Raw genomic sequence first — 19046 nt, 5'->3', positions numbered from 1 at the left:
CTATCTGAGGAGATTTCAATTCTGGTTTTCCTGTTCCTTGCCCATTCTGCAGATGGGTAGGTAGGGTCCATAGGCCTAGCACTAAATCAGTCATTTCAAACTGGGACTGGAGAAAACATTTAAATTGAGGTTATGAGGTACTGACTGGTTGCAAGTGCCTTGTTTGTGTCCAGTTAATGTTCATTTCTTTATTTAGTTCTTTAAGGATAATTATGGGCAGCACCATCAGTGAGTATTTTTTCACTCAGGAAGTACTTATTGAAGGCCTACCAGTGACTCCGAAGGTATTTACTAAATGCCTACTGTGTATATCTAAGACTGAAATATGCAAAGTTGAAGCATGTCTCCTCATGCATTCCATAATCTCTTTGCTTAAATAATATATTCCAGCTTTATGATGGACTCAAATTCACTTCATTTGTGGAGGGAACTCCACAAAAATTATAAAATATCTTTCAGAAGCTTTCTCCCATATATATGGATTCATTCACTCATTCATTAGCTTATTCATTCAACTAATACTGATTGAGTACCTACTTCATTCAGGCAATGGGTGAGGCACTAAGAGTACAAAGATGAATTAGACATTGATATCTCCCCTGAGAAGTTTACAGTTTCATTGTTTAGATAAGAAAGGTAAGTAAATGCCATAAGATACTGTGATTAAGGGCTGATATTACTGTTATGGAAAATAGCAATTAAACTTACGAAGCACTTACAAAATTCTAGGCACTGTGTTTAACCCTTCATATGAGCCATCCTATTTAGCCCTCATGCTATCATGTAACATTCTATTACTATCCTTATTAGCTCTGTAATGAGACTCGCTGTTGTTGTTGTTGTTGTTGTTGTTTAGTCACGCAGTCGTGTCTGACTCCTTGTGACTCCATGGACTACAGCACACCAGGCTTCCCTGTCCCTCACTATCTCCCACAGTTTGCTCAAACTCATGTCCATTGAGTCAATGATGCCATCCAACCATCTCATCCTCTGTCACCCCCTTCTCCTCCTGCCCTTAATCTTTCCCAGCATCAGGGTCCATTCCAGTGAGTCAGCTCTTCATATCAGGTGGCCAAAGTATTGGAGCTTCAGCTTCAGCATCAGTCCTTCCAATGAATATTCAGGGTTGATTTCCTTCAGGATTGACTGGTTGGATCTCCTTGCTGTCTAAGAGACTCTCAAGAGTCTTAGAGATGTTAAGTATGTTGCCCAAAATCACACAGTAAATCAATATAAAAGACTGGCTTAGACCCAAGTGGTGTAATGGCAGCATCACTCTCTTAACCACACCCACTCTTTCATTACTCTGAAGGTGTTTGTGGCCATAGGAGCTCAGAGAAAGCTGACGAGAACAGCAAGAACAGCCTTGGCAGTGATGGTTTGGCAAGTGTCTATAATGAACAAAGTGTATCACATGCTTATTATCTCCTTTCATTCAAGAAAGTGGGAGGAAAACTTTGTTGTTCCCATTTTATAGATGCGGAAACTAAGGCTAACAAGTATTAAAGCTGTGTTTATATCTTCTCAGCCAATAAGTGAATACACTGGGATTCAAACTCAGGTCAGTTTGGTCCCAAAGCCTCCTTCTATTTGACTCATTACTGATCAGGGATTAGATGTTCTGTATCACTCAGGAAGATGCCTCCGGATTTGCTCATCTGTTGTGGGTTTGAGATTATCCACACAACTTATCCAGACCACTTAGGCATTGTCTAAACAGCACCTTATTTGGGATGGCCCTACCTTGCCAAGTCTCTAGGTCTAAGGAAATGATCGATAACATGATTATCAAAGGGTTAATGTTTCCATCCCCAGCAGTAGTTTGTCATCATGTTGCAGTGGTCCAGAAATCAGGGGGAGAGCATGTTGGTAGAAGAGTGAACTTATATCCTGGCCTGCACTGACTCTATAATTACTTACAGCTCTAAGTCTTGTGGGCAGACCAGCACATTTCTCCAATGCTAAATTAAGTATTTTCATACAGAGGAGAGCCCATAAAGGCTCAAAAATTATCCTATCAGATTTCAAGGCAAACTTTTATATTAAATCTTATTTTTAAAATTTTCACTCAGGGGAATACTGGTTTTCCTTTATGGGCCATTTAAATCATTTCCTGTGCCTCTGAATTTAGCATAGAAAATATTCACCTGTTTCTCTTTATCATACTCAATAGTGTATTTGACAGAACTTATAAATCCCAAACTGATGTCTTGTGCTTACCTTCCAGCAATAAGATTTCCAAAATTATTACTATTTCCTGGGTCATAACCTAACCAACTCCCAAATCTAAATCGTTTGTATTTGGCAATTGGTCCTTTCCTTTAATATTCTCTCTCTGTCTCTGCAATCTCAGTGAGAGTTTTGGTAAAGTTGTATAATCCTTGCATCAACTTCCTTGTTCCAGATTTTCATATGCCATCAGGGCACAAGGGTTGGTGAAAGGCCATTTCCCTTGGGTTTAGCCTCTGTTCTTGTGTTGTGGCTTTAAATTTGTACAGCAAATAACTCAGAACCAAGTTATTGCCTCGATGTGAGTGCTGGCAGGAGAAAACAGCCGTAGTGGAGCACAGAATCTGTCTGTATTAGCCCTCTGTCACCGACTACTCAACCCAGCTTTTGGCTTCACCTAAATGATAAATGGTCCTATTGTCTGGGTTTCGTATTAAAAAACTAGAACTCAATCTAGATTAAGCAAGGACAGAGACCCATTTCATTGCACTGTACTTTAATATTCCTGAGACCCATGGCTTTACGGGTGGCTCCTTTTAACAGGCATCTCTCTCCAGGGCGGAACACTATACTGTCTTTGTTTCATCTGATCTTTCAGCTAAATAAGAGATGGTCACTTATCCTCACGCCTCCCATATCCTGCTGGATTTCTCTTGCTAAAAGAGAAACTGACCACACGGGAAAAGAGAGAGGTTTCAGGCAGGGCATTTCAGCGTGTGTTTACAGGCAAGACTGACTTACTCAGCAAATCCTGTTCAGAGGAGCTGCAGCCAATGAAGAGGCTATATCGCGGCTTGCTTGGGGGCTTCTGAGTTTGAGCTGCATGCAGAAATGTAAAGCAGTGCTCCCTGGCGCTGATGGCAACATGGGACCCAGCTTCAGTTATTCCTCGGGCTCCCCAGCTCTGCAACACAGGGAGAGAGCCTCCATAAACATGTGGGTGATGTAGCCAGCTTTAAAGGCCGAGAGAATCCTGATGGATTCAGGAGACTGTTTTTTTATTTAGATTTTTTTCTTTTGCCTTCTTTTTTGGAAGATGAAATGCTTCTCTCGTTACCTGCCTTACATCTTCAGACCTCCGAACACCATCCTCTCTTCCAGCTGCCACACGGAAGGTACAGACCAGAGAGGGAGAGTGTCTGGGTGGGTGGGAAAAAGTGGGCTGGTGTCTGACTTCCCACAGGCTCTGCTGAGACTGCCTTCTGCAGCTCCTAGAAGACTCTTGTGCCTGGCAAAAGCGTCTATCTCACAGACTCAGATCTGCTTCTAAAATCAGTCTGTTTTCTACAAGGAAAGTCTTTTCTGATGAGCAGGATAACAATTGCAAAGGTGGTCTCAGCACTGATGCAGCTGAGTAGAAAATAATTTAGAAATGTTTTGCCAATTCTCCTTGTTCTCTTTCACATGCAAACAAGTAACCGGAACTAATGTTAAGGGGAAAACAAATTGCTGTAGGTGCCACCACATACATTTATCCAAGCTCTCTTGTTTTGTCACTATCCTTTTAATAACTTGGTGTATGCCCAAGAAAGCAATTAGCAAAATAGAATGGGCATATTACTGTATGACGGTGGAGCATCGGTTGGTTGTTGGATTGATTTGCTCAGAGTCTGTACTTGGGTGCAGGGCAGGAAGATCGCAGCTGAGTTTCAGTGCTTGCTGGCAATGTGGTCTGTGGGGTCCTAAGTTGATGCCTTAAGGCGAGGGTGAGCCGAGTCTTGTACAAACAGTCCCTGGTCCTTTGGGGGGAACCTCTCTGCACCCTCTAACCTAGCGTGCTATGCCTACGTGAGCGGGGAATTTCTCCGTGCACATGTGCAATGCCTGGTAAACATACTGGCAATTCCCCATCGACTAAGCACTGCAGCTTTCAACATTTCTAGAGTCAGTAGCCGGTCTTGCATCTTCTCTGTGTGATTTGCCTGTTTCTTTTGATGTGACACATCCTAGGAAAAGAGCAATTTCCAGACAAGTCAGTGACTGGCTGTTTTTCAGCTGTAGGGGTTGTCCTACAAGCAGTCCTTGATAGAGAGCTAAGGTTGGTGAGGAACAGCAACTCTGCCTCAGGTCCAGACACACTCTTCTGGAAGTGAGCCGGTGAGCAGCCTGTTCTGAAAACCCATCCTCACTTCTCTTCCTCACAGGAAGAGCCTTGGACTGGAGGCTGTGTATTTAAAATAAGAGAAGTGTGTATTATACCATAAAGATGCTTTTTAATCAGTATCCTCAGGAAATGGGAGTAGAAGTTTGGAACTGAAATTGAGGGTGGTATTTTCCATAGGCATTGATAATTCATAGATTTTTTTTTTTAATTTGGTTATTTACTTTAAAATGTTATTGGTGGCTAAAGGAGATGGCCCACTGAGAAATCTCTCTTCCCTCATAGAGACTTAGCAATTCCCTATATATACTGGGGAGAGACAAAGGGTAGCATGGATAGAAATCTCCATGAGGGGAACTTTCCAAATACAGAAGACTTAAACTCATATAGGAAGCTGCCTCAGTGATTTCTGATTGGTGCCCTGCCTCTCCTCCCAGCTTAAACTTTGAGAACTCAAACACTTTGTCCATTCAGCTGCTGTTTTGTATATGAATCAGACTAAAGACCCTACCTTGGGCAGACACAACACCACCAGCATGAGAACTTTCTTGAACTGTTTTTGATATCAAATTTAACTGATTAATTCCATCAAAATGGAAACTTCATTTTATTCACGTCAAAGCAAACAATCTCTGAATCACCAGCTATCATCAGATTTAGGTTTTGGGGTGGGGTAGAAAGACTATAAATTTCTTGTAAACCTATTAAAGATGATGATCAAGGAGAATAGCCTCTGCCAAACATTAAAATCATGGATAAGGCTCTGGGGCAGCGTAGAAAAGACAGGAGTTAAATATTAAGAGGCCAGGGCCAAGTCCCTTAATTGCTCTATGCCCAATCTCATCTCTAAAATGGAAATAAAAAGACCTACTTCCAGGATGTTGGACTTGCCAGCTAGATCAGTGGTAAAGAATCCGCCTGCCAATTCAGGAGACATGGGTTCAATCCCTGGATTGAGAAGATCCCCTGGAGAAAGAAATGGCAACCCACTCCAATATTCTTGTCTTAGCAATCCCATGGACAGACGAACCTGGCAAGCTATAGTCCCCGGGGTTGCAAAAAAGTTGGACACAACTTAGCAACTAAACAACAGCTACCAGGATGTTAAAAATTAAGTGTGATAATTAAAGTTCTTCATAAAACTTACTACATGATAGATGCCCTCCATTTTTTAGTGCTACACCCTATGTGCTTTCTTAGATATTCAAGTCTCTGTTACCATACTCTCTTAAGCAATAAAGTGGTTTCCCCTGACACATCTCAGTGTCACTAGAAACTTGTTACACTTATTTAGAGTTTGAGGAGGAAAAGATGTCAGAATGAATCTGAGTTTATGTTTCTACATTGTTAGCAATCGTATTACTCTGTAGTCTATTCTGGAAAAGTTATGACTGGGAACATGTATTTAATTGAAAAAGACAGTAATGATTAACTTGTGTCTATCCCTGTGAAACTCAAATAAATCCACACGGTCCGGATAATCCCCTTAAGAGTAATTCTAGAACAACTTTAAGAGCATTAACAATTCCTGGGCTGCTTCAGGGATGGAACCATTTTACTGAGATGACTAGCATTATCTTTCCAGCTTTTCCTTGACTTTGTTCTCTCAACATAGGAAGACCCTGGGCACTGAGTCCTAGCTCTACCACTTGCCAACTGGGTGATGTTGGGTAGTTCCTTTACCTCTCTTAGCCTGTTGTTTAGTTGCTAAGACATGTCTGGCTCTCTTGCAACCCCATGGACTGCAGCCCACCAGGCTTCTCTGTCCATGGGATTTCCCAGGCAACAATAATGGAGTGGGTTGCCATTTCCTTCTCCAGGGGATCTTCCTGACCCAGGGATCAAGCCTGCATCTCCTGCATTGGCAGGCAGGTTCTTTACCATTGAGTCCCCAGGAAGCACTTTCTCTTATCCTAAGTTCCCTCATTTGTAAAATATGCAAAGAAATAGATTCAGAATGCCATATACAGGGTGATGATAATGGTAACCAGCCTACACTTCTATTTACTGCATCCAAGGCATTACCTAAGCACATTATATACAGAAACACGTTGTACATAGAGTAAATCTATAATATGTACTCAATAAACGTTAGTTCCCTTTTCCTTCACTTTCTCATTCTCAGCCCTCAAGCTTGTTTCTTCATCCATCACATAGAGAGTTGGTCCATCATATTGCAATCAAAATTCTTGTTTGAAACATCATTCCACCCCACCACCTCAAACACAGACACACTTGCATTTAACCTGTCGATGACCTCCCCAGGCCTGCTGGGTCCTGCATATTCTGACTCCTGCTTGACTTTCCTGAGTGACCCCAAACACGCCTTCTTGTCAGCTCTCCCACCATAAGCTGTCTTCAGTTCCTCCATATTCTCCCTCTGACCACAGATTTGGGGGATGGTTCTCTCTCCCCTTTGCCCCATTCTTTAACTCAAGCCGTCGATTCTCAGCTGAAGCTGAGAAGCCATCCTTGATCCTCAGCTGATCATAGCTCTTTTTTAAAAAATGTATTTACTCATTTGGCTCTGCTGGCTGTTAGTGGCAGCAGGAGGGATCCTTGATCTTCATTGCAGCAGGTGGGATCTTTGTTGCAGCATGCAAATTCTTAGTTGCAGCATGTGGGATCTAGTTCCCTGACCAGGGATTGCACCCAGGCCCCCTGCATTGGCAGTGCGGAGTCTTAGCCACTGGACTACCAGAGAAGTCTCTCATCATAGCTCTTAAAGAACTGGGTTTCTTTCCTTCAGAGCACCTATCCTAGCTTGCCATTATGAATAAAATGATACAACTGATTTGTTAGAATCTGTTTCCTTACTGGATTGAAAGCTTCATGAGAGCAAGACTCATGTAATTCTGCTCTCTGTTTTACCCTCATCACTAGAACAATACCAAGTACATAATAGGCACTCAATTTTTATTGAATAAGAAGATTACAAATACCAACATTGTTGTATAGGTAAATCTTAAAAACATGTGGATAATATTCTGCAAAGCATTACCTTTTATGTGAATGCTAGCTGTTTTAAACATTGTGGATTGGGGAGCTTTTGGGGGCCATATTTGAGGGATCTTCTTTTATTGCCATATTCTAGTAACTTGAATATGTAACTTGAAATAAGAAGACACATCCAGAAAAAAAGGACAACTAAATAGTGCTGATGCAAGAGCACTATTGCATTGTTTTGAGAAGACAGCTGGATGGTATTCCCTTCTCTGTGGATCCATCAAGTGAGCACATAACTCCCTCCTCCCAACAGGGAAGGATTCATACAGCAAAATAGCTTCAGGAGCAGAAGAACAAAATTCCAATCACAATCAGAAGGAAATCATTCCAGACAGGACAGAGGGGCCTAGGAGACCCACAGGAATGAGAGAGCCAGGGAGGTAAGAGGAAACTTGCTTAGTATTCTCCGATGGACCTGATTTGGTACCTGACATGAAGGGCTTTTATTTGGATTATCTTACAAATTGGTGCTGGTGCTTTCTTTATCCAAAGGGTGATGTGCTGAGCCAGAGACCATATCCTTTCCCTGAGTTGCCTGGTCATCATTTCATGCTGCAAACCCTATCCATCCTTTAAAACTCAGTTTGAGTCACATCTTTCTAGGAAGTCTTCATCAACAAGTCTGAAGATGGAAGTGTTATGAGTCATATAAACCACAATAACAATGAGAAGAGGAAATGAGAGAGAAGCAACCACAGCACCACAAAGCCTGTGGATCTTCTGCTGTGTGCTAGGGGCCGTGGCTGTATAAGCTCACTGGCCCCTCACACAACCTCTTGTGTCAGACGCCATCGTCTCTATGCTACCGATGAGAACGCTGATGCTCACCACCTTGCCCAGAGCCTTGGTTAGTAAAGTGGCAGAGCCAAGACTCGGGTCCAAACAATCTGAATCACAACTCAGCGCTCTTCAGGGAACTCTGCTCAATGTTATATGGCAGCCTGAATGGGAGGGGAGTTTGTGGGGAGCAGGGGAATGGATACAGGTGTATGTATGGTTGAGTCACTCTGCTGAGTACCTGAAACTGTCACAACATTGTCAGTCGGTTAGGAAAGTATTAGTTGCTCAGTTGTGTCCGATTCATTGTGACCCCACGAACTGTAGCCCAGTAGGCTCCTCTGTCCATGGAATTCTCCAGGCAAGAATACTGGAGTGCGTTGACATTCCCTTCTCCAGGGGATCTTCCTGACCCAAGGATCGAACCTGGTTCTCCTGCATTGGCAGGTGAATTCTTTACAGTCTGAGCCACCAGGCAAGGTAATTGGCTATACTTCAATACAAAATAAAAAGTTTAAATAATAATAATAAAACCCTAGTAGCCCTATATCACATGGGGTTGTGTGGGTCTAGTGACTCTTTGGTCTCTTTCTCTAGGCTGTTTGATCCTTGAAGGCTGATAGTTAGTAAATTACTATTGAACAAGACAAAACAAAAACTCAGCACTCTTACCCCTTACATTGCATATTTCCTCCTGAAGATGTGTATGAGAATAGCCTTCAGGCTATATTGAAACAGTCTAAGTCTGCATCTATCTCCTGGTGGCCGGGAGCAGCTTGGGCACAGGAACACTGCCCTAGTTGTCCTCAGTCTCTGCAACCTGGTTAGTACAGAGCTGGACTGAGTAGATGCTCAAGAAATTCTTCTAAAACGAAGGACTGAATGGCAGAGTGAGTAAACAAACTTATCTGTCTTCTTTCAATAATGCTCCTTCAAGATGAGGAAGGTTCTTTTCTCTTTTTGACTTTTGTTTTTTAAATTGGAGTATAATTGCTTTACAATGTCGTGTTAGTTTCTGCTGTACAGTGAGGTGAATCAGCTGTATGTACACATATATCCCCTCCCTCCCATCCCCCCATCCCACCCCTCTAGGTCATCACAGAGCACCGAGCTGAGCTCCCTGTTTTGTAAAGTTCTTGCAGCAGAATATCTTCCAATGATACCCAAAAGCAGGACTGCTGGAAGTACACACACATACAGAGGAAAAATACAAATTTTTTTCAAACTCTTTACTTTTAGAAGTAAACCAAGCACTGTTCTCTACTTTCTAGGCACAGTTCCACTATGTGTGTATATGGATGTAGGTACAGTTACCTGTATGTATTCCTCACAACAATCCTATGACGTAGGTAGAGTTACTATCTCTGTGTATTAAACATGGGGAAACCAGAGCACAGAGAAGTTAGGTAACTTGTCCAAGGTCACTCGACTATTAAGTGCAGGAGCTAGGATTAGAATCCATGCAGTTCAGTTCCAAGGTACCTGCCAAGAAAGGATTTTGCTCTATTTTGTGCCTTTTTACATATTTATAGAATTCTTTTTTGTTTTTGGAATTCTTGTCTCAGCCCCTTTCACGTATTTAGAACCAACCCACTCTTTGGGTCCACATTAAACGCACTTCCGCCTACAGCGTTCCCTGACTACTCATTTTCTCATTGTTACAAATACGCAACTACACTGAAAGTCTTTCCCAAGTGCCCATTGTGATTCTCTGTAACACAGAAATAATATTCCACCACATGAAGGGGTTATTATAAGGATTAAGTGAGACAAAACCTTACATTGTTTGACTCTGCTTTGCATTTCAAGTTTGCTTTCCATTTTTACGTGCAGTAGATGAAGAGTCCCTGCGTTCTTCTACAGCCAGTTCCCACTGTGAGCTGAATTCTACCCCTGACCCCCCTCAAGCCCCTCACTCCCGCACTCAGCCCCTCTCCCTCTACTCTCTTTCCTCTTTACAGGATCCTATGTGGCAGTTCACAGACATGCTGTAAATCATCTCACTTAAAAGGAATCATCTCCTGATCCTGTATCCCCCTCAGCTGCAGCCTCATTCCCCACTCCCCTTTCCAGAAAAATAAATGCCTTGAAAGGGTCCTCTATGCTCTCACTGCGTCTTTTCCTCCAATTTGCTCTTTCCATCCCTCCACCGAAACAGCTCTTGTGAGAGTCACCAGTGACCCTCTCATTCATGAATGCTGTCATCCTCTGCTGCAGCTCTCACTAGTTTTGACCCACGCAATTGCTGCTTCCTTCTTGAGAGAGTTTCTTGGCCTCAAGGCCACACTTTCTGTTTCCCTCTCCCTCACTGGCCAGTCCTTCTCTGACTCCCCAGCTGGTTCCTCATCATCTTCCCGACCTATAAATTTTGGGGCCCAGGGCCCAGTGTTCTTCTTAATCTATACTTGCTCCTAGGTGATCTCATGGTCTGAAATATCTTCTATTCAGTTTATATTTCTAGCTCCAACTTCTCCCTAAAATACAGACTTGTATATCTATCTGCCTACCTAGAATTTCTACTCGTATGCACAACAGAGATCTCAAAACAGAACTCCTGATTTCCTTTCAAGAAAAACCTCTTTGTCCAGCATTTTTCTCCAGCTCACTAAGTGAGAATTTTGTTCTCCTAGTTACTCAAGTCACTTTGAAATTGTCTTTTATTTCCTTCTGTCTCATATCCTTCTAATTCTACCATAAATCCTCTGGCTTAAATTCCAGAAAATTACCCAGAATCCAAACACATCTTATCATGTCCATCACTCAAATGTTTCTTTATCTGAGGCATTTATTGGCCTTCCTGTCTAAAATAGGGACTTGCTGGGTAGCTCAAAAGGTAAAGAATCTGCCTGCAATGTGAGAGACCTGGATTCAATCCTTGGGTTGGGAAGACCCATTCCACTATTCTTGTCTGGAGAATTCCATGGACAGAGAAGCCTGGTTGGCTCCCGTCCATGGAGTCACAAAGAGTCGGACACAACTGAGTCTCACTCCAATGTTAATAGCAGCATCATTTACAGTTGCCAAGATATGGAAGAAATCTAAGCATCCATCAACAGATCAGTGGATAAAGAAGATGTGGTACGTATATACACAATTGAATACTTCAGTTCAGTTCAGTCGCTCAGTCGTGTCTGACTCTTTGCGACCCCATGAATTGCAGCACGCCAGGCCTCTCTGTCCATCACCAACTCCCAGAGTCTACCCAAACCCATGTCCATCGAGTCGGTGATGCCATCCAACCATCTCATCCTCTGTCGTCCCCTTCTCCTCCCACCCCCAATCCTACCCAGCATTAGGGTCTTTTCCAATGAGTCAACTCTTTGCATGAGGTGGCCAAAGTATTGGAGTTTCAGCTTCAACATCAGACCTTCCAATGAACACCCAGGATTGATCTCTTTTAGGATGGATTGATTGGATCTCCTTGCAGGCCAAGGGACTCTCAAGAGTCTTCTGCAACACCACAGTTCAAAAACATCAATTCTTCGACACTCAGCTTTCTTCACCGTCCAACTCTCACATCCATACATGACCACTGGAAAAACCATAGCCTTGACTAGACGGACTTTTGTTGGCAAAGTAATGTCTCTGCTTTTAAATATGCTATCTAGGTTGGCCATAACCTTCCTTCCAAGGAGTCTTTTAATTTCATGGCTGCAGTCACCATCAGCAGTGATTCTGGAGCCCCCAAAAATAAAGTCTGACACTGTTTCCACTGTTTCCCCATCTATTTCCCATGAAGTGATGGGACCAGATGCCATGATCTTAGTTTTCTTAATGTTGAGCTTTAAGCCAACTTTTTCACTCTCCTCTTTCACCTTCATCAAGAGGCTCTTTAGTTCTTCTTCACTTTCTGCCATAAGGGTGGTGTCATCCGCATATCTGAGGTTATTGATATTTCTCCCGGCAGTCTTGATTCCAGCTTGTGTTTCTTCTTGAATACTACTCAGCCATAAAAAGGAGTGAAGTCTTGTTATTTGCGACAACATGAATGAACTTGGAGGGTATTATGCTAAGTGAAATAAGCCAGACAGAGAAAGATAGATATTGTATGATATCAGGACATATGTAGAATCCAAAAAAAATACAACCAAGTAGTGCAAATATAAAAGAAACAGACTCACAGATATAGAGAACAAACTAGTGATTATCAGTGGGGAGAGGAAAGAGGGGAGGGGCAAGATAGGGATATAAGATTAAGAAGTACAAACTATTATGTATAAAATAAGCTACAAGGATATATTGTACAATACACCATGCTGTAGTCGCTCAGTTATGTCCAACTCTTTGCAACCCCATGGACATAGCCCACCATGCTCCTCTGTTCATGGGAATTTTCCAGGCAAGAATATTGGAGTGGGTTGCCATGCCACCTCCAGGGGATCTTCTCAACCCAGGGATCGAACCCAGGTCTCCCACATTGCAGGCAGATTCTTTACCATCTGAACCACCAGGGAAGCCCAATATTTTATAATAGCTACAAATGGACTATAATCTTTAAAAGTTGTGAATCACTATATTGTATACCTGTAACTTTTGTGCATCAACTGTACTTCAATAAAAAAAAAGAAAAATAAGATTACAATATAGCCAAATGGAAAAAAAAAAATTCTCACACACACACACACACACAAATACATACTCCCTCAGTTACTTGTACCCTGCTTTATTTTTCCTCCATAGCACTTACCTTGACCTGACATGTTCTATATCCATTTACTTATTTGTCACCAGTCTTTTTGTGCTCTAGAATATAAACTACATGAAAGCAGAGACATTCTCTGTTTTGTTCGCTTCCATGTCTCCAGTAGTTAGAACAGTTTCTAGCACATAGCAAGCATGGCAAAGATGCTTATTGATTGAAAGAATGTGAATCAACATTTATATGAAATTTTAGTGATAAAGTAGAAAGAGTGAGATCTGAAGCCAGATGAACCTGAATTCCAATCTCAGACTAATAATTACTTACTGGGTGACCTTCAGTTACTTACCTGGTATATTTCCTTTTCTAATAACATGTCAAAGTATTATTATGAAGGTGAAAAAAATTATTGATAAAACCCCTAGCATAAGGCCTGTGAACATTCAGTGACTTGGACTTATTATTTTTCTGTATCACTGCTGCGTTTACCACAGCTGTTACATAGAGGCATTAAGGTTCCACGCTGATTGGATTTTTTGCCTATCTGCATAGCTAGCATTGATTGTGGGTTTGTTATGTGCCAGACCTTGCGTTAAATACTTTATAGTTACTTCCTCCCATAAATCTCACAAAAACATCACAAGTATTGATGAATGTTATCACTTTACAGATAAGGGAACGAGGTATTGAACTGTATAGTAGTACTTACTCAAAACCACACAGCTAATATGTGGTAGATGAGGGTTCATATCCAAACTGCCTGACTCCAGCGTCCAGGCTCTTAGCTGCCCACTACTACTGCCTACAATATTCAGGCATTGTTATCAGCACATGGAAACTGAAAAGATAGAAAAGATTCATTCCTCTTTTAAGAAACTATGGTCTACCAGGAGAGAGAAAGGCACGGGCACTCAGCTCTAACAGTATGTTTTAACCCTGGCCGTGTATGAGACTCAGCTGTGGAAAGGCACAGGGCTGTCTCCGCCCCATTCTCCATGGAAATTGGTCCCAGGAATCCTGGTTTTTAAGATCCCTCAGGTGAATCCTAGGAGTAATCAGAGGCTAGAAACTGAGTCTGTGATAAGCGGCAGCCATGACTGACGAATATCTTCAGAGCTCCAGGGAAGAGCTCTGGGAGAGAGCGATTGATCAGTTGTGGATTCCTTTGAAATGACAGAGGTTGCTGTCAACCTCTTGCCGCTGACAAGAGGTTGCTTTTGGTCAAGATGTCTGGCAGAGAAGTGGCTGTCCTGGAAAGATTCAAGGTCAGTGCTGTCCTCTTAAACATTCAGTGAACCTCTACTGTGCATTTGTCTGCTTCACAGAGGCTATGAATTTCCTTCCTGATGTTTTATTCAAGTACTGGCTAAACTATCTACCTAATATAGAGAAAATCACTCAAGTTTTGTTATCTATAAAAAGGGGGATAAAAATGATGCACATACCAAATGTGTATTTGTTCAGCAAATGTCATCATTCATACAAAGTATGAATGTACTGTGGTTTCAGGTGCAAATGAAGAGTTAGCTGTTGTTTTTATTAATGTGATGCATATTAGGGAAGTCCCTGGAAATCAATTCCTGTCCTGTGCGTTTTGACATGATGTGGTGGTGGAAAATATTCCAGCCCAGCAGTCTGGACTGGGTTCAAGTTCTCTTCTGAAATTGGGGAAATGGCTAATCCTGCTGTACCTCGTCAAACAATGATATAGCATCAGTAAAACTTGGTGGTGTTGGTGTGAAATTGAGAGGTGCTTTGTGAAGTACTTGTCTTGAATCTTTGAATATATTAAATCATTTTTCTGGGAGTGGTAACCCTATTTTAGGAATTTCTAATAAAAATCCATAAGGAATTCAACAGGGGGTAAGAAATAGGAAGGATAGAAAATAATGTTTAAGTAGAAGCCAATAGGGCTCCAGCTACTCTGCATGTATTACTATCACCTGGAGATAATCCTGCCTGGTTGTATCCACACTTGCAGGTGAAGATACTGATGGGGGACTGATGAGATGAAATATTGAGTTGACCAAACAATTTGTGTTCAGGTTTTTCCATGACAGCTTATAGAAAAATTCAGAGACTTTCTGGCCAACCCAATATTTAGTTGGAAAGACTTTGGCTTTGGAGTCTGATAAACCAGAGTTCCAAACATGACTTCAAGTTTTGTATACTCTAAGTGTCTGTTTTCTCTGTGGTGAAATGAAAGTAAATAATGCCTCCTTTTCAGGTTTATTGTAAGGATTAAAGACATTGAATGGCATGTGCCTGGTTGCCAGTTAATATACTGTCTCTGTGCTTGCTGTGATGGAATGTTTGTCCAGGTCTCACCAGTGAGTCTGGTTGCAGATCCTGAATTCCTTGCATTTCATCCCACTCCCATCAAAAAAGCTTCCATTTTTTTTCTTTCTTTGATTCTTTCAACCTCCATCACCTTTCCTGGTGCTTGCCTGTAATATACATTGGTCAGTGTTGTTCTGGTTTGTGTTTCTGAATTCATTATTTGTCTCTGGTACTTGTGCCCCAAGGCAGTGCCTACATTTTGACTCAGTTTTAGAAATCTAATAGAGAAATCAACGGTGGTGAAATCATCATTGTTATTAGAGAGTCTGGCCCATTAGTTTTCTGAATCATTGTTTCTTCACTGGCAGACTGAGCTGGGAGGAGAGATGGGCCGAGATAGCCAAGGGCTTTGCCTTTGCAAGTGTCTATAACAGCCCAGTCAGTAAGAAAAGCAAAGAGGAGGCAAATTAATTCAAAGATGTGCATGAAAGCCCTATCTGAATCCTATACATGGAAACGTCACTTACCTGAATATGTTTGGAGCAAACTCATTAGTCAGGGAACCTCCTTGCAAGAGAAGTTATTAATGTATTTATTCACTTATTTTAAAAATACAAAGAATATCTCTATTAATGTCAAATATCAGCTAGGCAGTGGGTTCCCTGGTGGTAAAAATAGGTATGGTTCAAACCCGGTTGGAAGAAAAACTAATCAAATGAACATAAATTGTGGCAAACACTGCAATGGAGAGGACATGGAATTAGGACAAGGCCTCAGAGGGGTTTGTAATGCACAGGGCAATTAGGATACTTTCCTTGGAGAAGTGTCAGAACTGAGATCTGATGAATGAGTAAAATTTAAGGAGGCAGGATAAGAGAGAGAATCGTCCATGAAAGATTTTGTCACCAGAGGGTCATGGTGGATGTGAGGTCCTGAAGGAAGGCCAGTGAGGCTGGAACACAGAGGCCAAGAAGGAGTTTGGAGGAGATTGAGGCTATGAATGCTATGACCCTGTGTGTCTCTGTGGTGTGGATGATGGAACTGGTCTTGATCCAAAGACCAACTGGAAATTATGAAAGTATATGAACTTGGGGAAAGAAGCCTGACTGTATCTGTAGCATGAAAGACTCTTCTGACTGCTGTGAAAATATAGTAGAGAGGCTAAGAGAGACTGGACATATTTTAAAGAGTTCGCCGCTCAGATGTGTGGTTGCTTTCCTAGAAGCAGTCCTTATTGTTGCAGTGCAGTAGACTTGTATTAATAGATAGTTCTTTGTACTCCCCAAACTTGTCAAGGTGCATTTGTGTATTATTAAAACGGTCTTACAAACACAGAAACCTGGCCATTGTCTTGACATTCACACAAGGAAATTGTTATTCTAGATGAGCAATGGCAGGAACACACCAGGCTGTGTTTCGAAGAGGCAATAAACACTCTAAGCATTGAAAGATAGAGTATGTTGACTCTTCCAGCTACAGCACTTGCAAAGCGCGATATTTAGAAAGAAGAGAAAGGCCATCTTAGGATAAAACGATTAAGAATGTTGTCATATCATGTTTGTTCGACAAGAAATAGCTGCTACATCCAAGCCTCTGGAGAGAATGTATATATGCTCAGCTGTGTATCTTTATTTATAAACAACAAGGTGGCCCTCTCAGGGGACTGCTTGCCAAAGGTCACTCTTTTAGGAGCAAAGGTGAGGAAGCCACGTCCTACCTTAATTATAAACTCATCCTCTCACAGACCTATAACCCAGATTGAATGTCTAAGCATGCAATGGGAGCGCCAAACATCCTGCAGGAGCTAAGCAGGTAGCAATTACCAGAAAGACATGATATTGGCATCATGTTGTGTGTACAGTATGTTCCAGCCCTGACTAAAGGCAACACAAGTTAGATAGACCACCCCCAACCAAAAAAAAAACCTACTGAGAAAGGAAAGCAAATCCAACCCATGAGCCCAGGCCTTTAGGCCCCCTGTTTCCATCCCACAGAAAAAAGTTATAGAATTTTCATTTGGGAGAAGACCTCTGATTCAGGGACTTTTGCAGGGTCCATGAACCACCTTACAAAATTCCTGGTAAGATAGTGGTGAAGAACTAGCTTTCTGCCCAAGTAGGCCATTCAACTTCAGGACAGTGCTGACCATGCCTCCATCTTTAAGTAGCACTGAAATATATTTCTTAGAACCATCAAGACAATTCTACATGTGCACAAAAATGTTTTGCATTCCCCTCTACAAGTTCAAGATCATCATTCCCTCTTACTGGAATGTTCTCCCAACCCTACAATCCTTTCTCTCACTTCTTTTAAGGCTTTGTACAGATGTCATCCTTTAACTAGGCCTTCCTGCCTACCTTCTCTGAAAGGACACACCTCCCTAGCACTTAACCTTGGTTTTACATCACGCATTTTCTCACTGCTTCACATGTTAGATGTTTGCACTTGTTTAGCCTTGTTTCCCCTCGCTAGACCATAAACTCTGTGAGAGAGCAGGTACTTTGAGCCTTTGCTCCCCACTGTACCTGGTACATAGAACGTGCATGTGTGCCTAGGTCACTAAGTCAGGTGCAGCTCTTTGTGACCTCATGGACTGTAGCCCACCAGGCTCCTCTGTCCATGGAATTCTCCAGCCAAGAATACTGAAGTGGGTTGCTGTTTCCTTCTCCAGGAAACAGCAACCCGAGTCTCCTGCACTGGCAGGTGGATTCTTTACCACTAAGTCACCTGAGAAGCCCATACTTGGCACATAGTAGGTGAGATAAATGATGGTGGAAAAACAGATGGTGAATCTTCATGGTTGGCAGCAAGAGTAGGCAAGTGGAGTCCGTGTTATGTTTGCCTTCCTTCACCTAGGATGGTGGACCCCAAAGGCTAGCCCACATAAGATTAACTAGAGTGCTTAGTTTAAAATGCAGATTTGGGGGTTCCCACACTCTCTGCTGAAATTCTGAATCAGTGAAGCTAGAGTGGAGCCCAAGAACTTCCATTTTTAAGCTGCACTCCAGCATCTGTTGAGGAAGGAACTTCAAGTGCAATATTTCAAGAGGCACTGTCCTAGGTTAACAGAGAGTAAAGAAAATAAAAACAACACTACTAAATGTTGCATGGTTTCCTTCCTCCCTCCCTCCGTATCTAGGCCACTATGTGGAAACTGTAGAAGTAGCGTCAGAGAGCAATGCTGCTCAAGGGAACGGGGTTAGGTGAACCCATTTGTAAACACCCTGATTCTAAATCTCAGTTGGGAGATGGCATGACTGCAGACCTGCCAAAGATGGGTGAACTTAGAAGCAAAGGGTTAACACTCATTTCCTCCCCTGCCTGAACACAGGGTATTTTTCTGAATGGCTGCTGCAGCCTGTGAGTGGGGCAGGGCATCACCTTGGTCCTGACAATTTGCACCAAACCAGATGCATAGCCAGAGCTGGAAGAGACAGGCAACCATGTTCAGAGCCCCGCCCTCCACCATGCAGAGAGATGAAGTGAACTGTCCAAAAGCACACAGCTAATTAGTGTCAGGGGCTTCCTGGGTGGCTCAGCAGTAAAGAATCCGCCTGCCAATGCAGGAGACGCAGGTTCGGTCCCTGGGTCGGTAATATCCCCTGGAGTAGGAAACAGCAACCCATTCCAGTATCCTGGCCTGGGAGATCCCATGGACAGAGGAGCCTGGCAGGCTATAGTCCATGGGGTTGCAAAGAGTTGGACATGACTTAGCAACTAAACAGCAACAACAATTAGTATCACAGAGAGAAGAGAGAAAGTTGCTCAGTCATGTCCAACTCTTTGTGACCCCATGGACTATACAGTCCATGGAATTCTCCAGGCCAGAATGCTGGAGTGAGTAGCCTTTTCCTTCTCCAGGGGATCTTCCAGACCCAGGGATCAATCACATTGCAGGCAGATTCCCACAGCTGGGGCTGAAAGCCAGCCTGTGGTTTCACTGCAGTGTTTTGGTCTCAGTACTCCTTTGAAATTGGTTTGACAGTTCCTGACAATCCCGTGGATACATTAGAA

At 42.5% G+C, this 19046-nt stretch overlaps 1 protein-coding gene across 8 annotated transcripts in view; it reads left to right on the top strand.

The window, feature by feature from the left end:
- Positions 1–19046, top strand: part of PPP2R2B (protein phosphatase 2 regulatory subunit Bbeta) — a 764919-nt gene that overhangs the window by 273008 nt on the left and 472865 nt on the right. For 4 of the 8 annotated variants that reach the window (XM_081505054.1, XM_081505044.1, XM_081505068.1 and 1 more), the window contains exon 1: positions 17664–17788. The exons of 3 other annotated variants lie outside the window; for them this stretch is intronic. Coding sequence is in view for 1 of the 5 variants with exons in the window: in XM_081505040.1 (XP_081361166.1) it covers positions 3271–3344 (74 nt within the window). In the remaining 4 variants the exon portion in view is untranslated. Of the gene's footprint in view, positions 1–2997; positions 3345–17663; positions 17789–19046 lie in introns of those variants that run through there. One more of the 8 variants, XM_081505040.1, reaches the window with a different exon arrangement.

Source organism: Giraffa tippelskirchi, chromosome 6, assembly GCF_054371585.1.
Source record: "Giraffa tippelskirchi isolate mGirTip1 chromosome 6, T2T-mGirTip1v1.2.pri, whole genome shotgun sequence".
NCBI classification, from domain to species: domain Eukaryota; kingdom Metazoa; phylum Chordata; class Mammalia; order Artiodactyla; family Giraffidae; genus Giraffa; species Giraffa tippelskirchi.
Note: the sequence above shows the minus strand (reverse complement) of the source record. Positions and strands in the feature narration are given on the sequence as shown.